At 36.1% G+C, this 26,240-nt stretch overlaps 1 protein-coding gene across 3 annotated transcripts in view; it reads right to left on the bottom strand.

The window, feature by feature from the left end:
• The window catches only part of UBR3 (ubiquitin protein ligase E3 component n-recognin 3), a 312,264-nt gene that overhangs the window by 221,352 nt on the left and 64,672 nt on the right, over positions 1–26,240 (bottom strand). For all 3 annotated transcript variants that reach the window (XM_036747217.1, XM_036747219.1, XM_036747218.1), the window contains exon 6: positions 13,246–13,312. In XM_036747217.1, the coding sequence (XP_036603112.1) occupies positions 13,246–13,312 (67 nt within the window). The remainder of the gene's footprint in view (positions 1–13,245; positions 13,313–26,240) is intronic.

Genomic DNA, 26,240 nt, shown 5'->3' with positions numbered 1-26,240 from the left:
CTGATTATGTCACCTCAATAAATTCCAGTGGCTTCCAATTGCCTCCAGGGGAAAAAACAAAATATGTTGTTTGGCATTCAAAGCTCTTCATAACTTGGTCCCCCCAATCTGACCCTTATGCCTTATGACCTAAAACTTCCATGAAAAAGATACTCCATCTCTCTCAGTTCTGGACATTTTCTCTGGCTGTCTCTCATGCCTGGAATGTTCTCTTTCTTCCACCCTGACCACTGACCTTCCCAGCTTCCTTCAAGTTCCAACTAAAATCCTATCCCACAAGAGCAAGGGGCCACCAAGTTGCCTAAAAAGGAAAACAAGCCAAACCAACCCAGGTCAGAAGTGAAACAGGTCAAAGCTTTTGTGCCAATCAGCAGTGGAGTCAGGTTCAAGAGTACCTACTGCACTTCCAACCTGGACAAGTTAGGGTGTGGGAGAAAGGAAGGAAGACTAAGTCAATAAATATTTATTAAGTGCCTACTACGTGCCAGCCCCTGTTGCTAGGCACTGGGGATACAAAGAAAGGCAAAAGACAGTCCCTCCAATGAAGGAGTTCATAGTCTAATGGAGGAGACAACATGCAAACAACTATGTACAGGATCCTGGAAATAATCAACAGAAGCAAAGCACTAGGAGTATCAGGTAAGGCTTCCTATAGAAAAAAAGGTTTTAGCTAGGCCTTAAAGGGAGACAAGAGGCAGAGATGTTACTGGATCACAAAGTACAAGGGAGGAGTAAGTAAAATGTAAGAAGATTTTAGGTGGGTGGAAATTATAAAAGGCTTTGAATAGAAAACACAGAATTTTATATTTGATCTCAGAGGTGATAGGGAACTCATGGAATTTATTGGGAGGGTGATATGGCTAAGCCTGAGCTTTTAGGAAGATCAGAAGATCTAGCAACAAACTGGATCTTGGAGGTGAGAGACATTAAGGCATCAAGGATGAAACCAAGGTTGTGAGCCTGGGTGACTGGGAGAAGGCTGGTACCCTTGACAGTAATAGGGAAGTTTACAAGAGGAGAGGGTATGAATGAATTCAGTTTGGGGCATATTGAGTTAAAAGATATCTAGGGACATTCAGTTCAAGATGTCCAATAGGCAGTTGAAGATGTGAAATTTGAGGTCAGCATTGAGGTTAGAGCTGGAAAAGTAGATCTGAGAATCATCAGCATAGAGATGATAACTGAATATAAAAACTGATCATCTCTATGACAGTTAATGAGATCACCAAGTGAAATAGTATAAAGGGAAAAGAAAGTAAGATCCAGGACTGAGCCCTATGGGATACCTACCATTAGTGGCATGACTTGGATAAAGATCCAGGCAAAGAAGCAGTCAAACCAGTAGGATGAAAGCCAGGAGAGAGTAGTGTCATGAAAACCCAAAGAAAAGAGAATATCAAGAGGAGGGCAATCAACAGTATCAAGTCAAGAAGGATGAGGACTGAGAAAAGACCATTAGATTTGGCAATTAAAAGATAACAGGCAACTTTAGAGAGAGCAGTTTCAGTTAAATGATAAAGTCAGAAGCCAGATTGTAGAGAGCTAAAAAGAAAATGAGAAGAAAGTAAGTAGAGGCACTTATTGTGGAGGACCATCTCAAGAAGTTTTGTGACATAAGGGAGGAGGACAGGGAATAACAGCAAGAGAGGATGGATGTATGAAGTCATATGGTTTTTGAGGATGGGGGAGACATGGACGTGTTTGTAGGCAGTAGAGAAACAGGTAGTGTACAGGAAGAGGCTGAAAATAAGTAAGAGTGGGGATGACGGAGGAGGCAATCTGCTTCAGAAGACATGATGGCATGAGATCATTTGTACATGTAGAGGGAGATGGACTTTGACAAAGAGAAGGACCACCTAATTAGGAAAGACAAGGATGAAGGAAAATATAGTGGCAGAAGACATTTGAAGGATATGAGATGAGGAAGAGTTGAGGAAAGGGAGGTCTCAGCAAATAGCTTCAATTTTTTCAGTAAAATATGACCCAAGGCTTTCAGTTGAAAGGGTAGGAGGGATAAAGTTGTGGGAGGTTTAGAAAAGCATTTGCGGTGAGTAGGATAGTAAATTAATTACTTACTAGGATAAGAAGTGTAAAAGGATTGCCCTGCCTTAGTAAGGGTACACTTGAGGTTATGTAACATAAATCTGTAGTGGACCCAGTCAGCATAATTTCATGATTCTCTCTACCTTTGTGCAGTAATATGTGTAGTAATGAAGGCAACTGATCATCAGTGATTCAAGTCAGAAGCATGGCAGGGCAAGACTGGCATATGTTGAGGGAGAAATGGAATCAAGAAAAGAAGTGGTTATAGAATTGGACTGGTTCAACCAAGGGATCAAGATGGAAAAGGGAAGAGAAGAAGAGCTACTGAAGACATGATGGCCTGTGAAAGAACTGAGGATCAAGGGATTGGAGGAGGGGTTGGGAGGTAGCAGTAAAATGCCAATAGGCTGTCATCACATGAGAGAGACAGATGGTAAGACAAGCAGACATAGAAGAGAGGGGATAGAAGAGGGTAGGGAGAGGGAGAAGGAAAGATGGAAGGGAGGAAGGAAGAAAAGAAAACATGTACATGACAAAAACAAAAAATATCTATAAAAATATACAAAAAATTCAAAGTTCAAAAAATGACATATGGGGGCAGCTAGGTGGCGCACTGAGTAGAGCACCGGCCCTGGAGTCAGGAGAACCTGAGTTCAAATCCAGCCTCAGACACTTGACACATGTACTAGCTGTGTGACCTTGGGACCCCAAATGCCCTGCCAAAAAACTAAAAAAACAAAAAAAGACAGATTTTTAGAGATACTATCTTAATTATCAATCTACAAGCATGTATTAAACTCCTACTATGTGCCAGGTAATGTGCTACACAAAAATGAAACAGTCACTAACCCTCAAAAAGTTTACATTCTATTTTATATACAATATATTTCAAAGAGTTCAAAACTTCACACAACCAACAAAACTTATTTTTCATGTAATGTGGAAAGAGGTGGAAGGGGGAGCAAAACTACATATAAGTGGATTCCCTACCTGTACCAATAACAACTTCCTCTCAAATTTCAATTGGCAATTCCTTAGGAAATATCTCTGGCATATGAATAACTGTATCATAAAAGCTTTAATAAATTTATCTGATTTTATTATCTGACCCCTAGAATCTAGCCAAAAAAATTGACCATGTGTATATGATGTATGTATATGTGTATGTGTGTGTGTGTGTGTGTGTGTATACTAATCCAGATAGAGGAGCCTTTTTTTATTACATTAATTGTTGTGAAGATTATTACAGAAATTATATTAGAGAGACATTTTACTAAATATCATAATGACTGAATATCATATGACTGAATACTGTGCATTATGTGTACAACGAGAATGATAAGAGGTAAGGAAGTTCCCTTCTTCCACATTGTAATTTCCAACCTACCAATTACCTAGGCCAAAGGAACATGAAGAGAAAAATTTTAGCTCGGCTTATTTTTAGAGTTTTATTTTGTGGATTTAGGAAGGGGGGTATGTGTATGCACACACACATATATACACACATACATATATGCCACAAACATACATACATGTGTGTATACATACATACAGATACTTAGACACACATATATACACACACACTTAGGAAAGGGTATTTTATTTATTTAGATGTCTGTTATGTGTATAGCTATATTATATGTAGATATATACACACATATATATGGATGTTTTATTTATATTATATATATAAAATGTACTTAGTATTACAAAAAACAAAAGCCTATTTATATGCATAGCTAAAGAATGTAAATTATATCATATATTATAATCCTTCCTACATTACAATCATGAATATTTATCCTTTGTTTAATGGTTGTAGATACCCAATTGAAGTCTAACTTTTTTTTTAATACCTGCTTCTTTGTCTCAACATTGGGAAATAGAATTTCTCCTAAAAATGAACTAAGCAATATTTTTGTTTGTCACTATGAACTCCATACACCTGCTGCTTCACAGCAATCAATGGTCCTAACCAGGATTTCCAAAGTGTGACAACCATGAATTCTGAAAGAACCTCTCTTCCATAATACTGTAGTAGGAATCAGAATGAGGGTAAGAAGGAGAGAAGAGAGAGAAGGAAAACAAAAGTGGAACAGTATATAATACTTCCAATTCCATAATATTTAGGCGGGGGAAGGGGGGGAATCCTACAAAGTCACCAAATTGTACCTTTTCATTAACAATAGAAAACTACAAGCCTTTAGAAAAGGGCCAAAATTTAACAGTAAAACTTTTTTAAATTTTGTCATATAAGTTGAGTTAGAAATGCTTCTTTCTTGTCATCTTCCCTGTTTGCTTATAAGTTCACTGTATTTGCTTAAGTATTATTATGCCAGCTCTCTTTAAAAGGTTCAGGCTAAGAACAAAATAATCTCAGTATTGTAAACATAAGATACACTCTTACTAGTCTTTGTATATGAAATGTTGAGAAGTTCAATCAAAATCAAGGAGGAATAAAGCCAAGTATAGACTTTTGATCATTGTGTAAAACTTCAAGTGGACTAGTGTGTGATCTTTAGCTACAGAAAAAAATATCCTTACTTATCATTTCATTGGCCCATCAATTTAATGAAAAATGTAATAGAGGTAATTGTTACAAATAGTACACTCTATACCGCTTTAGAAAAGTTTCTAATTTTCAGCAATCTATGTTGCTAGTAGGCATTGTGATGCATTTATTTAGTGCTTACCACATGTCAAGCACTGAGGATACAAAGAAAGGCAAAAACATCATCCATGCTTACAAGCTGCTCACAGTCTAATGTCAATGTGTAAGTAACTATGGCACATATTCCATATAAAAGTGCAAATGGAAGGTAATCTTAAAGGGAGGGAACTGAGGAGGAAGAAAAGGAGGAGGAGGAGGAGGAGACAGACAAGACTGGAAAAAAAGAAAAAGCCTTCTACAGAAGGGGATATAAAAGCTGAGTCTTGAAGGAATCCAGGGAAGGTAAGAGTCAAAGGTAAAGAAAAATATTTACACATGGGGACAACCAATGCAAACACATACTGAGTTGGGAGGTGGAGCATGAAGTACAAAGAACAAGTCAGCCAGTATAGTTGTATCTTGCAGTTCTGGATGGAGAGTTAAGTATAAGAAAATTGGAAAGAGAAGAAGGAAATTCAAGAGCTTATGAAGGACTTCAAATGCCAAAAGGAGGATTTTATATTTGATCTTGGGGGCAATACTGAAAAGCTAGAGTTTAATAAGGAGGAGGACGACATAGTGGCACCTATATTTTGGGAAGATCACTTTGATAGCTGGATGGAGGATGCACTGGAGTATGGAGAAACTTGAGGCAGGAAGACCAATTAGAAGGCTATTGCAATAGTCCAGGTGAGTGGTAATGAGGAGTCTCAAATAGAGTATGTGACTAGAAAGAAGAAGGTGTATATTACAGATGTTGCAAAGATTAAAATGACAAGATCTGACAACAGACTGCATATGCAGGGTAAATGCAAGTGAAGATTGGAGGATGACACCAACTGTTGTGAACCTGGGTAACAGGAAGGAGGGTAGTGCCCTTAACAATAAAAAGAAAGCTGAGAAGATGCACAGAGTTTGGGGAAAAGATGATGGACATTTTGAGTTTGAAATACCTATGAGACAATCAATCAAGACGTCACCAGGGCTAGATATATAGATCTCAGAAACATTTGTATTGAGATGATAATGAGCTTACTGAGAAAAAGAGTATAAAATAAATCTAAAAGTGGTCATTTTAAAAGAGAAACAAAAAGAATATATAGAAGCTATGGATTATGGCACAGAATGACAGATTCCATGTCAGAAAGCAATTGGGGACGCACATAGCACTTACTATGTGCCAGGCATTGTGCTAAGTACTTTTTACAAATATTGTCTCATTTGATCCTCTCAACAAACTTCTGGGTTAGGTGCTATTATTATCCTCATTTTACAGTTGAGGGAACTGAGACAAACAGGTCAAGGGAATTATCTGGGGTCACACAGCTAGTATTTGAGGCCAGATGTGAAGGGGCTCCAGGACTAGCACTCTATCCACTGTGCCACCAGGATAAACCACGAATAAATCAAGGAACAAGGGATTTATTATAATTAAAATGGAAAGGCCAACCCAAAGGCAAATGTTATGCTTCTTTAAGCAACTGATTCTTACTGTTGTCTAGCATTGATGTGAGTTTAGTACAGGGTATACTAATCTGAAGAAAAGTTCATACCTAGACAAAAATGTTTTGAGCAACTGTTTTTAAAGTTAAATAAGATTAGTACTACTAATCTTGGAAATTCTACAGTTAAGGGAATAGACTACAACTTTTTCTTATCCAAGAAAAGTGATTAAGGTTACCAAAATTAGCATAGTCATAAAAGAGCATTATAAATTTTTTTTAATAATTTTATTTAATTTTTGTTACATTTTAAGTTCTGAAACTTCTTCCTCCCATCTCCCCTCCCCACACTAGAAAGTGCTACCATTTCACACAGATACACACACACACACACACACACACACGGAAAACCACACTATGTATATTTCTACTTATCAGTTCTTTCTCTGGAGGTGGATAGCATCTTTCTTCACAGGTCCTTTGTAGCTGATGTGAGTATTTATAATAGTCAATAACTTAGTCATTCACAGATATTCTTCAAACAATATTTTCTGTTACTGTATAAAATGCTCTCCTGTTTCTGCTCATTTCACTCTTTATTATTTCATGCAAGCCTTTCCATGTTTTTCTAAAATCAATCTGCTCACCTTGGGAAGCAGACCTAATAGTGGTATTGCTGAGTCGATGGGTAAACACAATTCTATAATTTGGGGGGCATAATTCCAGATTTTTCTCCGAAATGGTTGGATCAGTTCACAGTTCCACCAACAGTGTATTAGTGTCCTAATTTTTCCACAGCCTCTCCAACACTTGTCATTTTTCCCCTTCTATCATTTTGGCCAATCTGATAGGTGTGAGATATCTAAAAGTTGTTTTAATTTGCATTTCTCTAATCAATAATGAGGTAGAGAATTTTCTAATATGACTATAAAGAGCTCTGATTTCTTCATCAAAAAATAGCCTGTTCATATCCTTTGACCATTTATCAATTCAGAAATGATATTCTTACAAATTTGACATTATATATATGAGATAAGAGAACTTTATCCAAGAAAATATCTATAAAATGTTTTCCCAATTTTCTGCTTTCCTCTAATCTTGGCTACAATGGTTTTACTTGTACAAAAGCTTTTAAATTTGGTATAACCAAATTATCCATTTTATGTCCCACAATGCTCTTTCTCTCTTGTTTATTCATCAGTTCTTCCCCTATCCATAAGTATATTCCATATTCTTCTAATTTACTTATGATATCTCACTTTATATCTAGGTCATGTATCCATATTGACCTTATCTTGGTAAATGGTATAAGATATTGGTCTACCCAGTTTATGCCAGACTACATTTCAGTTTTCCAACAATTTTTACCAAATAATGAATTCTTATCTACAAGCTTAAACTTTTACATGTGTCAAACATAAGTTACAATAATCATTTACTACTATATGTTGTATGTCTACTCTGTTCCTCTGATCTACCTTTCTATTTCTTAGCCAGTATAAGATAGTTTTGATCATTGCTGCCAATAATACAATTTAAGACATGGCACAGATAAACCTCTTTCCTTTATTTTTTTTCAATTAATTCCTTTGATATTCTTTACCTTTTGTTCTTCCAAATGAAATTTGCTATTATTTTTCTGCTTCAATAAAATAATTTTTTGATAGCTTAGTTGGGATGACATTGACTAAGAAGCTTATTTTAGACAAGATTGTCATTTTCATTAAATTGGCTCTACCCACCCATGAACAATCAATCTTTCACCAATTATTTAAATCTGACTTTATTTGTATAAAAAGTATTTTTAAAATTATCTTCATTTAGTTTCTGGATTTATCTTGGCAGATATATTCCCAGGTATTTTATGCCATCTACAGTTATTTTAAATGGTGTATCTCTTACTATCTCTTCTTGCAGGATTTTGTTGATTATATATAGAAATTTTGATGATTTATGTAGATTTTATATCCTGCTATTTTACTAAAACCATTAATTGTTTTAACTAACTTTTTAGTTGGACCTCTAGGATTTTTCAAGGATATCATCATATTGTCTGCAAAAAGAAATGGTTTTGTCATTTCACTGACCATTCTGATTCCTTTGATTCTCTTATTGCTATTGCTAGCATTTCTAATACAATGTTAAAAAATACTGGTGATAGTGTGTATCCTTTTCTCACTCCTGATCTTATTGGGAAGGCTTCTAGCTTATCCACATTACAAATAATGCTTCCTAATGGTTTAAAGTACATGGCTCTTATCACTTTAAGGAAAAGTCCACTTATATGTATGCATTCAAGTGTTTTTAACAGGAATCAGTGTTGAATGATGTGATTTTGATACTTTTGTTATTGTTATAATCAATTATGTTAATAGTTTTCCCTATGTTAAACCATCCCTGCATTTCAGATATAAATTTCACTGGTCACAAAGTATAATTTTTTTTGTTGTAGTCTTCTAGTATTTTTTTTTTGAGGCAAAGTTAAAGAACCTGCCCAAGGTCACACATCTAGTAAGTGTCTGAGGCTGGATTTTAATTCAGGTCCTCTTGAATCCAAGGAAGTGCCCTATTCACTGAGGTGCCTAGCTGCCCCCTTAGTATTTTTATTTAGGATTTTTGCATCCATTCATTAGTGAAATTGGTCTGTAATTTTCTTTCTGTTTTTGCTCTTCCAGGTTTAGGTATCGGCACTTGTTTCATAAAAAGAACTTGATAGGACTCCTTCTTTGCCTATTATCCCAAATAATTTATTTAACACTGGAATTAGTTATCTTTAAATATTTGGTGCAATTCACTTGTAAATCCATCTGGCCCAGATGCTTTTTCCTTAGGAAGCTCATTTTTGGCCTGTTTGATTTCTTTTTCTAAAATAGGTTTATTTAGATATTCTACTTCCTCTTCTGTTCATCTAGGCAGTTAATATTTTTGTAAGTATTCTTTCATTTTACTTAAGTTGTTAAGTTTATTGACATATCATTGAGCAAAATAACTCCTAATAATTGCTTTGATTTCATCTTCATTAGTGATATAGTCACCTTTTTCATTTTTGATACTAGCAATTTGGTTCGTTCTCTCTCTCTCTCTCTCTCTCTCTCTCTCTCTCTCTCTCTGTGTGTGTGTGTGTGTGTGTGTGTGTGTGTGTGTCCTCCCCAAGATGGCATGTAATCTGATATAGGTTCTACATATATATTCCTATTAAACATATTTTCACTAGTCTTGTTATAGAAGAATTAGAACAAATGGGAGGAACCATAAGAAAGAAAAAAAAACAGGAAAAAAGGAAAGAAAATAGTCTGCTTCACTCTGCACGCAGACTCCATAGTTCTTTCTCTGGATGTGGATGGCATTTTCCATCATGAATACTTTGGAATTGTTTTAGGACCTTGTATTGCTGAGAAGGGCTAAGTCAGTCATCACATACTGTGGCTGCTACTGTGTATAATTGTTTCTTTCTAACTGCTTGCTGTATTTTCTCCTTGACCTAGGAGCTTTGAAACTTAGTTATAAAATTCCTGTGAGTTTTCATCTTGGGATCTCTTTCAGGTAGTGACTGGTGGATCTTTTTCAATTTCTATTTCATCCTTTTGTTCTAAAACTTCAAGGCAATTTTCTTTAATTTCCTGAAGTATAGTGTCTAGACTCTTTTTCAATAATAACTTTCAGGTAGTCCAATACTTCTAATATTGTCTCTCCTCAATGTTTCCTAGGTCAGTTGTTTTTCTAAAGAGATGTTTCACATTCTCTTCTACTTTTTTCATTTTTTCAAATTTTGTTTTATTATTTCTTGGTGTCTTATGAAGTCATTAGCTTCCCCTTGCCTAATTCTAATTTATAAGGAGTTATTTTCTTTTTGAACCTCTTCTTCCAATTGGTTGATATTCTTTTTGTAATTTTCCTGATTTTCTTGCACTACTCTTATTTTTTTTTATCTCAACCTCTCTTATTTGGTTTGTAAAGTTTTTAAGCCCTTCCAAGAACTCTTTTTGAGCTTGTGACCATTTTACATTTTTCTTTGAAGCAGAAGTAGTAGCTGTTTTGACTTTACTGTTTTCTTCTGAGTTTGAACCCAGATCTTCTCTATCACTATAGTAGCTATCTATGGTCAGGTCCTTTCTCTTCTACTTACTCATTTTTTTAAATGGCTTATTTCTTGGCTTTTAACTTTATGTTAGAGTCAGGCTCTAGTTCTGAAGTGTATCCCAGGGATAATGTCCCAAGCTTCACATTTTTCATGTTGTTGTTTTCTAAGCTCTATCTCAGGGCCTGACCTTGGGTACTCTTCTCCTCCCCTAAGCCATGACCAGGGTCCCCAGAAAAGCTGTCAGGCAAATGCCCTTACTCCTTGAGATCTCTCCCCCAGTTACAACCTTCAGCTCATCCCTCTACCATGGAACCAAAACTAAGGATTCTGTTTTCCCGCAAGTGAACACAGACACAGACAATAGGGCCTCACCCCTCTGCAACCCTACCCAACATGTTTGCTCTACCTTGCCTACATCCATAGCCTAGAACCACCCACATCTGGTTAGTACACGTGGGCCCCACATCAGCACAAGTGGAAGGCTCTGCAATGTTCCCTTGATCAGCCATCTGACTCCCACACCGTCAGTGGGGCAAAAATTCCCGAAGCTGAAGCTACTGTCTATGAAGCTGCCCCTGGGGCTTGTTTGCTGAATAAGGGTGTGTGCCAGGAGGTATCTGTACTTCAATCAGGCCAGACCACCACCCCAGGAGCTCAGGTCTTTCCTAATGTCTTCACAAGTTGTCTTATACTGGACAACTGCTTTACCTCAACTTTTAATTATTTCTGTCATTCTAAAGTTTATTTTGAGACATTATTTTAAATTATTTGGGGAGGGGGGAATTTTGGAGAGCCAAGTAATTTCCTGTTTTATTCTTCATCTTCCCAGAATTCTATATAATTAAATCTTATTTATTAAAAAATATTTATAACCTATTATAGAGAGACAATTTGCAGCTTTAACCAAAACTAGAATATTTGAATCTTGGGGTTTGGAAAGTTTTTCACCTTATTAAACATAGGGTAATAACAATACAGCAATGATTTCATATATGACATCGTCTTCCACCTCTAGGTCTTTACACAGAAAGTACATGAAAATACATTCTTTCCTGACCTTGCCTCTAAGAATCTACATGACCTTCTTTACTTGCCTTTTTTTGTATAGAATCTACATGATCTTCTTTACTGGGCTTTTTTTGTATACTAGCATCCCCAGTTATTAATGCTATGTATTGAAATTACTTTGTATTATTTTGCGTATACTTTGTATTTAGTTACCTGCTTAAATATTAGCTCCTCTGAGTAGAATGTAAGCTTTGTAATGATTCAAAGGCAAAAATTATCTTGCTCCGCTCAAGAAATCTAGTTGATATCATTCTCTCAAGAAATGCCAATTATAAAAATTCAACTAGAAATGCTTCTTTTAGTACTCTTCCCAATTTGCCTTTAAATTCCCAACTCTAAATAGCTATGTTACTTAATATATTATGCTTCACTTCAGCTAAAATCAGTCAGGAACAGCTGGAGAATCTACCTTAAAATATAGGAACTGCAAGCAGCTTCTTAACTGTTTCTGTATTTTATTGTCACTTTATTTTCAAATTGTTAAGTCAAATTTTCCTTAAGCTAAAGAATAACCTCTGGTTATGTGATAGCATTGCAAGATATCAGTATTGTTTAAGGATGCTGGGATAAACTGAATATTAAAATACAGGAAAAAAAATAATTCAAGGCTTAAAACATTTTACTACTTTATACACTAAGCATGAAAGACACTGAATTCAATCTTAAAAATAAATGATTCAACTGTAAAATGTGTCTTTTTGGTGATAAACTTTTACCTTCAAGATTAGTACAAAGAACAGGATTCTTTCTCATTCTGTCATGAATACAGACTAAAAGTAACACATAAACCAACACATTTCATCATTTACCTACAAATAGGAATAATAAAAGACCAAAGTCATACCATGTAGCATAAAAAAGCACTTCAAACAATTCCCAAACATGAAGCAGGACCACTGAGCTGTAAGGAGGTTTTCTAATTGAAAGTCATCTAAGGATTTATTCCAAGCCAGGTGATTCAAAGGATATCCAAAGAGGCTAGGTTCAGACTTTCCTCAGGGGTCTGGAGAATTCTAGTATGCTTGAGAGGAGACATCCTAATAAATCACTGTCTCTTGCTCTATGGGTCTGGGAATAAAACACAATCTTCCCCAGGGACTCCTAAGATCTGAATTCCTAAAAATGAGAACAAGTCATAATCTAAACCCCTGAGCTAAGACTAGACCAGAGGCTGTCAACTGGTGGCCTATGCAAAGAATAACATTTAGTGTTACTAGTCTACTTTAAGCCACACTTCTAATTTCTCTCTTCTCTTCTCCCTCTTCTGTTTTTTGGACATTCAAGTTTTGTGCATAGATTTCCTCATTCTTCTCCTCCCTAGATACTATATTACCACTTATTTGGAGAAGCATTTGCCACCAAATGAAGGAAATAAGAGGTAGAGGAAACTGACCAGGTCTCTTCATTTTTAAAGGTCAGAGAGAGCTCATTCCAACTGCTGCAACAAGTAGCCCTAATTTAGTCCTCCAATGACAACTGAAAACATGATTGAGCCTAAATGGTAGAAAAAAAATGTTTAAAAAGCTATCATACCTATAATTTAGGAACGTTAAGTTGTGATATACTAATGGCCTTCCAAGAAGTTGAAAGACTCTAGACTTTCCTAAACTAAAAATTAATAATTTTAAACCTCATAAACATTTCAACAAAATAGTAATTTTCATGTTAAATAAATCATTACATAAAAATCAAACAGAACAAAGGAAAGCCTTTTTAGGCCAAAAATAGTAATGTGAAGAATATAAATAAATGTTCAATAGTGAATATTTTGTTGCTTTTACAGATAATGTTATATCACCGAATTATAAGACTATAATGTATTCCTCTTACACAACTTAAATTGGCTGGGTTTTTTGGCACTATGTGATCCTATTGACTAAACAGTCTTATGAGTTTTTATGCAAGACAAAAACAGAACCAACAAACATGGGAACAAAATTAAATCATCACTTTATAAATACCTTTGACACTGCTGCTTAATTTTACCCTCTTGCGCTTGCCCACACCTTGGCCACCATCCTGGTCCTCCTAGAAAAAAAATTTAGCAGTGAATAAATACTAGCACACACATTTTAATTTAACAGATTTTACCTTTCATAATTTTACTGTCAGCAAATACTTCATTAATGATGTAACTTTTTAATAAATTATTTTTATATAGTTACTAACCTATTGTGTGCTTCTTCTGAATAGTATTAAGGAAAGAGCAAAAGCCTAAGAAATAAACTGTCCTAAACTAATAAATTTAACAAATGCACCAAAATTTGGAAGAATAAGAGATATGGAAATGGAAAAAAAAACTACAAAAGAGATAAAGAACGGAAGGAATGAGAATAAGATTCTTCTTGGAGAACAAAGATATTAATAGAAAAGAAGGGTTTGTAGACACATAAAATACTTAAATAGAATAAATTACAAAGTGTTCTTTAAAGAAATAAAGAACAATTCTAAAAGGTGGAGGAATGTTCAGTGCTCGAGGCTGGGCTGTGCCAATATAACAAAAATGACAACATTTCCAAAGTTAATTGACAGGTTCAATGCCATACCAATCAAATTATCAAAGGGATCTTTTACAGAACCTGACAGAACAATAATGAAATTCATTTGGAGGAACAAAAGATCTCTAATATCAAGGGAAATAAAGAAACAAAAGATCTAGAACATAGGTAAGGAACCTGTGGCCTCAAGGCCACATGTGGCCTTTTTAGGTCCTTTGGTATGGTCTTTAGACTGAATCCAAGTTTTACAGAACAAATCCTTACATTAAGGGGATTTGTTCTGTGAAGTTTAGATTCAGTCAAAGGGCCGCATTTTAGGACCTAGAACACATGTGACCCTCAAGCCACATGTTCCCCTGCCCCTGATCTAGAATATCAAAGGAAATAACAAAAAAGGGTAAGGATGAATGGAAAATAGCACTTCCAGACCTGAAACAGCAGTTACCAAAAACACTTGGTACTAATTAAAAATAGGAACTAAATCAATGAAACAGATTAGTCAAGGGAAAACCAAAAACAACGGAACTCAATAATAAAGTATTCAATAAACTGAAAACATAAATTACCCAGGAAAGAACTTTTCATTTGATAAAACTTGCTGGGAAAACTACAGAGTAGTCTGGAAGAAATTAGGCTTAAACCAACATCTTATATGCCATATACCACAATAAATTGAAAAACGTGTGACCTTAATATAAAGACCATACCTCGAAAAAATTAGAAGAGAAGCAAATAATATACCTTTCACAGCTAAGCAGGAAATGTATTCTTAACCATCAAAGGATAGGAAAAAATTACAAAAGATAAAATGATTTTGATTAATGAAATTGAAAAGTTTCTGGACAAAATTAAGCATCTAAGATAAAAAGAGAAGTAGTCAAATGGGAAAATATCTTTGTACTAAATTCCTTAGATAAGGGTTTGGTATCCAAGATATAGCAACAACTAAAGGATATGCATAAGACCAAAAGGCATTCCCCAGCAGACAAGTGGTCAAAAGGTATGAACAAATGATTATTGAAAGAAAAATTGCAAACTACAATCACATGAAAGAATGCTCCAAAGCACTAATATTATAATAACAGTAATGATCAAAACAACCCAAAGTTTTCACCTCACAACCAACAAACTGGCAAAAGTTAAAGAAGATGGAACTTTCAAAGATTCTACTGTTAGGCATATGCCCCCAATGCCATTGATGAGAAGAAATAGTTCCTATAAAGCAAAATAATCATAGCAGCACTTTGTGGTGGCAAAAACAAAAAACTCAAACAAACCAGATGTCCATCAATTGGGGAATAACTAAACAAACTGTGGTACACAGATGTAGTGAATTAATATTATGCTATAAAAAATTACAAAAATGATAAATACAGAGAATAGAATGACTACGATAATGTAAATGGAAACACCACAAAACAATTAAAAGTAAATGCTGCAAATTACAACAACAAAAAAGGCCCCAAAGAAGACCCTTCCCCATACACTGCTGGTATGGAAAAGGGAGGTCTATGGATGTGGAATAGTGTATATATTTTTAGACCTTTTCAATGTACTGATCAGTTTTGCTAGGTGGAGAGGGGGTTCAATTCTTCCTACTTTTCATTCTTCCTCCTTTAAAAAAATATTTTGTTATATGTGATGGCTCTCTGGGAAGTAGGAAGGGAGCTACTGGAAGAATTTAGGTGGTATAAAAATAAAGGATATTAATAAAGTGTATTTTTAATAAAAAAGGAAAAATGAGACAAGAGGAAAAAAAGGGAGGAAAGAAAGAAGGTAGAAGAAGAGAAGTGAGGAGAGGGAATGGAAAAGAAACAAAAAGTAAAGAAAAGAGAGGGGAAAGGATGAGAAGAGAGATGAAAAGAGAAAAGGGGGTAAGAGGAAAGGAGAGTAAAGGAGGGAAGGGAAGGGGCTTGTGAAGCAAATAGCTGAATTAATAACTGATACAACACTGTGATAAAGTCACAAGGCTCACTATCTTGGAGCAACTTCCAATGACTATTTTCCTGAGTATAGTGTCTCCTATTGTACTAGTAGCTCCAATATCAGGTGTCATGACCAATCAGGAAGGGGAAAAATGGGAAATCCCCTCCTGACCTAAGATCACTCTTTGCCCCTTGACAGAGGCATAATCAATGAATTTTTTTATTAATTTTTTTTATTGTTTATTAACAATTTATTAAGCACCTACTATGTGTCAAGCACTGTGCTAAGTAGAGGAGATTACAAAAAGAGGCAAAAGCAATCCCTGACCTAGGGAAGGTTACAATCTAATGGGAGAGCCTACATGCAAACAAATATATACAAAGCAAGTCACATATAGGATAAATAACAAATAATTAACAAAAAGAAGGGCCTAGTATTAAGAGGGGTTGGGAAAGACTTCCAGTGAAAGGCAAAATTTTAGCTGGAACTTAAAGGAAATCAGGGAAGTCAGTAGGCGGAGGAGAAATGCAAAGAGCCATTGCCTCTCAATGCTTCCTCCATAAGTAGCTCTTTTTTGCATAACCTGAAAATTTTTCTTGGAGCTGTTTCCTGTTTCAACTGTTCTAGAGCTGCCAAGCTTGCTTTTGACAATAGGCATGCCCAATCTTCAGCCTTAATGGAAAGTTTCCCTCCTAATTCTTCACACCTTGTAAAGGAGTAACATAATATAAACTCTTCTTTGTACTTTGCTCATTAACACATATTAATGTTATTATATTAACATATATCATTATATGAATAATTACCTATTCATATATTATATTATACACATGTTACATAGTATATAAATATATTAACATATACTATGTTATTAACATATATTAATGTGCTGTTATCTTAGTTACCAGCCCCTCATGAGATTTATCAACTGGAGTGAGGGCCCAAACCGATTGATGAAGTCCTAATCAAGTGTGTCTCTCCACCACCCCAGCCCTGCACACACACATACATATTTACTGTAAAATCTAAACGACATTCTTAAATTATGTTGCATTTGACTGAGAATAATAGTTTTCATTCCTTTGTGCTAACACTCCCAAGCAACAGGCCTCCAGCTACATAGCCAGGGTTTACTCCAAATAGAGAACAGCAGATTCTATAGCAGGCCAATTATACCATCCCTTTTAACCCAGAACATTCCTTAATCTCCCTCAAACCTCAGGGAAAAAAAACTACTCATTTAAAACTAGCATGTTTAGCACTAAAAATATATTTACCTTTAGAGAGAGCCTCAGACATAGTATAATTTCTAGAACAAAAAGAAAATTTTCCCAGTCCCCTCCCCCCCCAAAAAAGTCTCTAATTAAATTTAAAATTCTTTTAAGGAGGCCAACAAAGCCTTTCATTCCATCAGAAAAGATGAAGAGGCTTCTACAATGAGATAGGTAACAAATTAGTATAAATTAATTTCGAAGCACAAGTGATTGATTTCTGATCTTCTTTTGTTTTTATAAGGGAAAGTGATTAGAGAGAAGGAAGGTAGGTACTGACCTTCCAGTATCTTTGACAAGAAAACCCCAAATGGGGTCACGAAGAATTGGACACAGCTGAAACAACACAACAAACTTTCCTAACTTCTCAATTCCTCGTTCTCCTTAAACCTCATGACCTACTCCTTCATTCCACCTTAGCAACATAACATGATGGTCATGAAGAAAGGCAGTCCTTCTAGTCCTCCCTAATTAATTTCAGATGTCACTTGCCATATATCCTAGGCCAAATTTCCTTTTCCAACTTCAAGCTTCTCACACTTCCCTTCCCTCTTCTCTTAAATGAGGATGTCAATCTTATTTTACTGAGAAAAGTGAGACCACTCACCCCACACACAGTCAGCTTTCTCTTCACTATACCATGATGACTCTCAGTACTTATTATCCACTATAGAGACAGTCTGATTCCCAGATTTTATAAATGAGGACTCTTCAGGCTCCTGGTACATAAAAGCCTTTCCCAAGATCAGAGTTAATAAGGGAGTTGAGCCAGGACTGGATTTTGGATCTTCTAACTTTGCTTTAGTGTTCCTTCCATTATACCCTGAGACAGAAGGGGGGATGTCAAATGTGATATGGAGATGTACACAATTTGATTCTCTAATGCTGACCCAAATCATCCAACCTTCTTTCAATAGAGGCGACAGAGCAGAGTGAATAAAGTGCTGGGCTTAAGACAATATGGGTTTAAGTTTTGGCTCTAAAACTTACTAGCTATGTGACTCTAGGTAAGTCATCTAACCTTTCTGAGCTTCAGTTCCTTTATCTGTTGACTATGACATAATAAGTACCTGTAGTACAATACGTGACAGGCTATTGTAAGACTCAAGTAAGATGCTATATGTAAATCTTGAGTTATATAAATCACAGACACAAAGAATATTAATTCTTAATAAGCTACTTAATAAGCTACTCAATGAGCTCTAAGAATTTTTAAAGTTAGAATTATAATATCATAAACCTGGATCTGGAAGGCTATCTAGTCTGCCTCTCTAATTTTATTGATGAGAAAATTGAGGTCAAGGAAGTGAGGGGTCCTAAAGACCACACTGCCAATAAGTGAGAGAATTTGTATTCAGTTCTTTGTGACTCCACAGTCAGCATTTTTTCCATGGTACCATGCTGACTCCCACATTGTTTCAGGATATTATATACAAAAAATGAAAATGTTTCTCCTTAATAGAATTAAACGGTAGCTCATTTGCCTGGTCTTGTCATCCCTTTAAAAACTGTGAAGTCATTATTCTTGATTAATCAATTGGAAGGGATAATAGGTTTGGCCAGAAGATTTGCCATATCCCTGACAGCCCTTAAATGGGTCAATCTAAGACAGCTCAGGCTGCTAGCAGCTTTGAAGAGTGTGACCTCTTGCCAGCAGAGGGTTTCGAAGTACAGACACTTGGCCAGTAAGAGACACTGCATTCGGCAGGGCACAGAACAAATAATCTTCAGATAGACATAGCAGAGATAGGGAGATGAGGCAGGAAGCAGCTTCAAGGAGTGAGACCTCTGGCAGCAGAAGAGATCCAAGTAAGAACTAGTCCCATCAGATTGGAACTGATTTGTGGAAAGGAGTGGACCCAGTGAGCCTAAAAGAAAGACATGCCAAAAGAAGAGCGGTGTGAAGACCCTGAGGCCTTGAAATCCTGGAGACATGAGTTCCCTTGGCCACATGTATGTTTCACTACCACTGTGCTCTGCTCCCACTTTCTCAAGGAGGCTCTGTGTATTTGTTGAAGAAGTTCATAGGAGAAATACTTTATAACTAGTGTTTTACTATGCCAACTAAGTAAAGATACCCTTGCCTTGAACCTATTTTGTATATTGGCTGCCTACTAATAGGAAGCTATAGTTTTACAAGTGCAGACCCAAAGGGCACTCTAGATGACTGGTATAGGTGCTGGATACTACACATACATACATAAATATGATATAATATTGCATTAGGAGACAAAGAGTTTTATGTGTTCTTCTTTATAATCCCAAGGCTTAAAAAAATTCAACTTAATACTGTGTCAGATGTTGCAGTCTCCATCTTTTAAATCAGGGCTGTCCATGCGGCCAGCAGCTGCATGCTGCCCCCAGTACAATTTATGTGGCCTGCTTACAAGCACAGAAATTTACATAAATGCTTTAGTAAACAAAGCCGAGCTACTGCAGAGTTCTCACTAAAATGGCCAATCAAAATATATTATCTATTGTTTCAATAAAAACCTAAGGTTAGACAGCAAAGACTGGCATCAAAAGTACTTGTGTTTAGAAAAGAATTACATTATACAGGTCGTCATACTTTCCAAATTTATCATATGCTGCCTATAGGATGATGGGAAATTAATTCTTCAGAAAACTATTTATGTTATTTAGTATGTCATTTATGCCAAATCACTGTTTTCTTCCTTTTGCATCATGGGATAAAATGTTTCTGTTAAGCATCATCTAATAATCCTCATTGTCTATCATTCAACACATCCCATAAGTTACTATATCTTAGTGTTTGTACTTCTACAATATGTCTGCCATACATCTCTTCACTCATACAGTCACCATCTTAGTTCAGGACCTCATCACCTTTCACCTGGACTATTTACAATGACCTTTTTTAACTGGTCTCCTTGCCTCAAGTCTCTCACAATTCCAAACTATCCTCAACATAGTTGCCCAGTCTCACCTTTCTAGTCTTCTTTCATCATACCCCCACCCCATGCTCTGACTAGTGACAATGGCTTCTCCTGACTGGACGCAGTTTTACTGCCTGTTCCCCTGACTCTCCCTCCTTACTGCCTGCCTTCCTTCAAGTTCTAGATAAAATCCCATGTTTTACAAGGACAGGTGCCTTCAAATTACCCTGCATGTATCTCATATGCACAAGGTTTTTGCATACTGTCTCCTCCATTAGATTGTGTGCTACCTGAGGATAGGGACTACCAGTTTTTGTTGCATTCACAGGACTTAACACAGTGCCAGGAATAGCAGATATTTAATAAATGGTTGACTGAGTGACTGAAGTGAGAAAAATGGAAACAAGAGAGGAAAATAATGAACGATGAGAAAAAGAAGTAAAGTAGGCAGGAACAGCCCATCTGGCTGGCAAACTAGAAGACCAAAGATGAAAGGGCTGAGGAACAAGTACCGAAGGGAAAGAGATCTAGAAATCAAGCTGAGGAGAACCAGAGGTCATCTATCATTTTTATAAATGGGGAAATAGAGGTTCCAAGAGGTTAAGTGATTTGCCCAAGGTCAAAGAGCAATTAGTGTGATTGGAACCCAACTCCTCCAACTCCACAGTGAGTGAATGCAGTAACAGAGACACAGAAAAGAAGGGAAAGAGAAGATTTAGGCATAAGAATCACCAAAGTAACACACCAAACTAAAGAAGAAAATTAAATGTTGAAAGTAAGCATGAGCCACTCACATTATGTAGCCTTTTACAATTCAATAAATATTTAGTGTCTACTAAATACAAGGCATTGGTATGAGCCTCACAACTACCCTTGAGATTTAAGTAGTACAAATATTATTGTTCTCATTTTATAAATAAGGAAATTGAGACTCAGGGAGGTGAAGATATTAAGTGGTAGAGACCAGGTCTTCTAACTTTAGGTCCAATCCTCCTGCCACTCTACAAAGCTGCCTCTCAAAAATTATACACGGTATAATTGAGACACTTTTATAGATATCTATTAACAATAAATATAATAAAGCAGATGTAATAGACTAGGAAGTTTAAAAGAGATGAATTAAATAAACTATTTCACTGATTCGTGTTTTACTTTTTCATTTTATTCTTATGTTACTCAAGACAGAGCAGGCTCAAAACAAACTTTTAATCCTAAAAATAATATTCATTTGAAAGTATTTTGATAAAAAATAGAGGAAATCTTTGACATTTATCCTCTAGTTCTACTATCTACAATTTCAAATAATTGCTAAGCACTATGACAACTGAGAAGTCAATGTTGTTGGCAGTAAATATTACATACCCAAAGCCTTTTGGAACTAATTTCATTAATATCATATAATTTATTAAAATATTTTTCTACCTACAATACAGTATTTGAGAATTTCACTATTCTCTGAGACCCATGGAATTCAGAATTAAGGAGTAAGATTTTCTGGTAGCAACTTTCAATTATCTAACTCAAAAAGGCAAGGGCAATAGGTTATTCACAAATGATCTTTTCCACAAAAGTAGTTAATCAGAGAAGTCAATTTTAGGATTCACGATACTGTCAGTTATGATGTTATTGTCTAATAACCAATTTAATTGCCAAATTATGTCCAGATTGCATTATCTGAACACACACTCTTGGGTTATACATTAACTTGGAGGGTAAGGAAGATTTACAGTACAGGAGGAAGCCCCTCCAAAATTTTTTGACAAGCTGCCAAAGATTATACAAGGCTGAAACAAACAATTAACAAGAAGTACAACAAATTTCATCAGGATAATGAAGACTCAGTAATACTGTTAAGTTTATGGTTAAGGAAATTAAACTCAAAAAGAACAAAAGTATAAAAAACAGACACATTAAGTAAGATAAATATGAAGATATGCATTAAAAAGATTAAACATGAAAATGATGCAATAATCTATTTCCAATTTATTTTCATGTTGCTTCAATCATATTATTTCTTACATAAAATAAGGGACAAATATAATCAGAAATTTTATTTTATTTGTTCTATTTAAAGGCAAGGTTACTTTATAAAACCCAAAAAGGTTTTTCTTTTTCATTCTTTAATCATCTCAATAAATTAAGACTCTGATCCATTTTTTCCACTTATACTACTTTTCTTACATTAACTTACTCTTCTCTTTTAATAGCCAGAATTAGAAGCAATTGATGGGGGGGGGGGGGGGGGGGCAAGCCAAGCCAAGATGGCAGCCGGAAAGCAGGGACTTGCGTGAGCTCCCTGCCAGGTCCCTCCAAAAACCTATAAAAAATGGCTCTGTACAAATTCTAGAACTGCAGAGCCCACAAAGCAGAGGGAGGCAGGGCTCCAGCCCAGGACAACCTGAATGGTCGCTGGGTGAGGTCTACCGGCACATGGAGCTGGGAGAAGAGCCCAGTGAATGCCAGCGTGGGCAGCAGCAGGACTGACCAGACCAGGAGCTGGCAGAACAGGCCTGAATCAGTGAGCTGTGGCAGTTACCAGACTTCTCAACCCACAAACACCAAAGACAACAGAGAAGGTTAGTAGGAAAAGCTGCAGGGGACAGAGTAGAAGGAGGTCACAGTTTGGCCACTGCCCCAGGAGCAGCGGGGGTGGTGCAGCTACAGAACTACAGCTGCAGTTACTTCCAGCCCCAGGCCCACCTGGTGGGAGGAATTAAGTGGCAAATCAGAGCAGGAGTGCAAAGCCTGCTTAAGATCCCAGTCAGGTCCGGTTGGTAGTTCTTGGGGAAGGAGGAGTGCTGCTGTGGCAGAGCTGGCTGTATAGAAATAGCTCTGAAAACAACAGCACATTCCCTCAAGCTTGGAACAAAGTGCTCTTTACTCTATAAGCCGTCATACCCTGACAAAAAACTCAAGGGTCAAGTAAGTTGGCTGGGAACATCGCCAGGCAGCAAAAACGGACTCACATTCAGTCTCAGACTTTGGAATCTTTCTTTGGTGACAAAGAAGACCAAAACATACAGCCAGAAGAAGTCAACAAAGTCAAAGAGCCTACATCAAAAGCCTCCAAGAAAAACATGAACTGGTCTCAGGCCATGGAAGAGCTCAAAAAGGAGTTGGAAAAGCAAGTTAGAGAAGTAGAGGAAAAATTGGGAAGAGAAATGAGAGTGATGTGAGAAAACCATGAAAAACAAGTCAATGACTTGCTAAAGGAGACCCAAAAAAATACTGAAGAAAACAACACCTTAAAAAATAGACTAACCCAAACGGCAAAAGAGCTCCAAAAAGCCAATGAGGGGAAGAATGCCTTGAAAGGCAGAATTAGCTAAATGGAAAAGGAGGTCCAAAAGACCACTGAAGAAAATACTACCTTAAAAATTAGATTGGAGCAAGTGGAAGCTAGTGACTTTATGAGAAATCAAGATATTATAAAACAGAACCAAAGGAATGAAAAAGTGGAAGGCAATGTGAAATATCTCAATGGAAAAACCACTGACCTGGAAAATAGATCCAGGAGAGATAATTTTAAAAATATTGGACTGCGTGAAAGCCATGATCAAAAAAAGAGCCTAGATATCATCTTTCAAGAAATTATCAAGGAAAACTGCCCTGATATTCTAGAGCCAGAGGGTGAAATAGAAATTGAAAGAATCCATTAATCGCCTCTTGAAAAAGATCCCAAAAAGAAAACTCCTAGGAATATTGTCGCTAAATTCCAGAGCTCCCAGATCAAGGAGAAAATACTGCAAGCAACCAGAAAGAAACAATTTGAGTATTGTGGAAACACAATCAGAATAACACAAGATCTAGCAGCTTCTACCTTAAGGGATCGAAGGGCTTGGAATACAATATTCTGGAGGTCGATGGAGCTAGGATTAAAACCAAGAATCACCTACCCAGCAAAACTGAGTATCATACTCCAAGGCAAAATATGGATTTTCAATAAAATAGAGGACTTTCAAGCTTTCACAGTGAAAAGACCAGAGCTAAATAGAAAATCTGACTTTCAAACACAAAAATCAAGAGAAGCATGAAAAGGTAAACAAGAAAGAGAAATCCCAAGGGATTTACTAAAGTTGAACTGTTTTGTTTACATTCCTACTTGGAAAGATGATGTGTATGATTCATGAGACCTCAGTATTAGGGTAGCTGAAGGGAATATGCACATATATGTATATGTACATATATACACATATGTGTGTGTGTGTATATATGTGTGTGTATGTATGTATATATGTATGTGTGTGTATACATATATATATATATACACACACAGAGGGCACAGGGTGAGTTGAATATGAAGGGATGATATCTAAAAAAAATTCTAATTAAGGGATGAGAGAGGAATATATCGAGAGAGGAGGAAAGGGAGAGAGAGACTGGGGTAAATTATCTCACATAAAAGTGGCAAGAAAAAGCAGTTCTGTAGGAAGGAAAGAGGGGGCAGGTGAGGGGGAATGAGTGAATCTTGCTCTCATCGGATTTGACCTGAGGAGGGAATACCATACACACTCACTTGGGTATCTTACCCCACAGGAAAGAAGGAGGAAGAAGATAAAAAAGGGGGGATGATAGAAGGGAGGGCAGATAGGGGGAGGAGGTAATCAAAAACAAACACTCTCAAAAAGGGACAGGGTCAAGGGAGAAAAGTCAATAAAGGGGGACAAGTTAGGAAGGAGCAAAATATAGTTAGTCTTTCACAACATGAGTATTGTGGAAGGGTTTTACATAATGATACACATGTGGCCTATGCTGAATTGCTTGCCTTCTTAGGGAAGGTGGGTGGGGAGGGAAGAGGGGAGAGAATTTGGAACTCAAAGTTTTAAAAACAGATGTTCAAAAACAAACAAAAAAAAAAGCTTTTGCATGCAACTAGGAAATAAGATACACAGGCAATGGGGCGTAGAAATTTATCTTGCCCTACAAGAAAGGAAGGGAAAAGGGGATGGGAGGGTAGTGGGGTGACAGAAGGGAGGGCTGACTAGGGAACGGGCAACCAGATCTCGGAGTAGGCTGGAAGGTGGAAATGGGGAGAAAATCTGTAATTCAAACTCTTGTGAAAATCAATGCTGAAAACTAAATATATTAAATAAATTAAATAAAAAAGAAGCAATTGACAGAAATTCCAAAACGTAAAATTTCAACTAATTGCACTTTAACCATTAGAGCTATTCAAAAGCAGAACAGATTTACTTATTAGCTAACTAGTTCCCTGTCACTCCAGTTGTTCAGACTATTTTTAAGTTCTGTTTGAGAGGATTCTTACATTGGGTCCCATAGTTAAGCTAGATGATCTAACGTCCCTTCCAAGTCTAACACTCTAATATTCTTTTTCCATTGATAATTTATGATACCTGGCGTTCCAGCACTGAGCATAGTTGCCTGGCATCATACCTACGATGTTTAATAAACATTTATTGACTAACTGACTTTCAAATATAAGACTAATTCTTTTACTGTCTCATTTATTACTCTGATTCTAGATTTCAAAAATACTGATTTGCTTTAAATCTTCATAACATGTAATTAATCATGCCCATTCCTTGGTATCTGGTTTCAATCATTTCAAAAATCACATTTGTATAGCAAACTTTACTTACCAGAAATATAACCATTTATACTGATAAAATTACCATAACATTCACTGATAAAGTGTAAAGTGATCCTATAAAGTTATCTGAAACACATAAACCCAAAAAGGAGATTATAAGGCATTACTCATACTATTGAAGACTCCCATCCCTGAAAAATTTCTTGGTCTTTATCATGTTCTTTCTATGATAATTTTCTAATTAAACTCACCTGAATACGGTTTTAGGGGCAATTTCCTTTTTTTAACTTAATAATAATTATTTAATAAATGACTTTAAAACTTCATGCTTATTCCCTAAAACTAATGCCGCATTATTAATCTCTTTTTCTATTTAATTTCGTGCAATAAATCCTACTGTTCTTGTTTCACATCGGCTATATAAAAAAAGAAACAAGAAGTACTCTGAAGAATGTTGATATATAAATAGCACTGCTGAGTGCATAACATTCTGTTACTCTAGGGACAGCAGGCCAAAAAAGTGTGCACAGCTACTCATAAGAATGAAATTGAATACAAAGTCATAGGCACACCTGTTCAAATCAAACTCAGTACTAAGGGAAAACAGAAATAGAAGAAACACAAACAGAAAAACAATTAATGTTTCAACAAATTAGTGAATACAGTTTCTCCACGTTGTCTTTTCCTTCAATATATTTCAGAGAATCACATCATTTCAGAGTTGAAAGGGACCTCAATTGTTATCTATTTCAATCCATATGCAATAGATTAAGAAAACACAGCCCACAAAGTATTATCCAGCCCCTGATGAAT

The sequence above is a fragment of the Trichosurus vulpecula genome, chromosome 2, assembly GCF_011100635.1.
Source record: "Trichosurus vulpecula isolate mTriVul1 chromosome 2, mTriVul1.pri, whole genome shotgun sequence".
NCBI classification, from domain to species: Eukaryota; Metazoa; Chordata; class Mammalia; order Diprotodontia; family Phalangeridae; genus Trichosurus; species Trichosurus vulpecula.
This window is presented reverse-complemented; position numbering and strand designations above follow the sequence as displayed.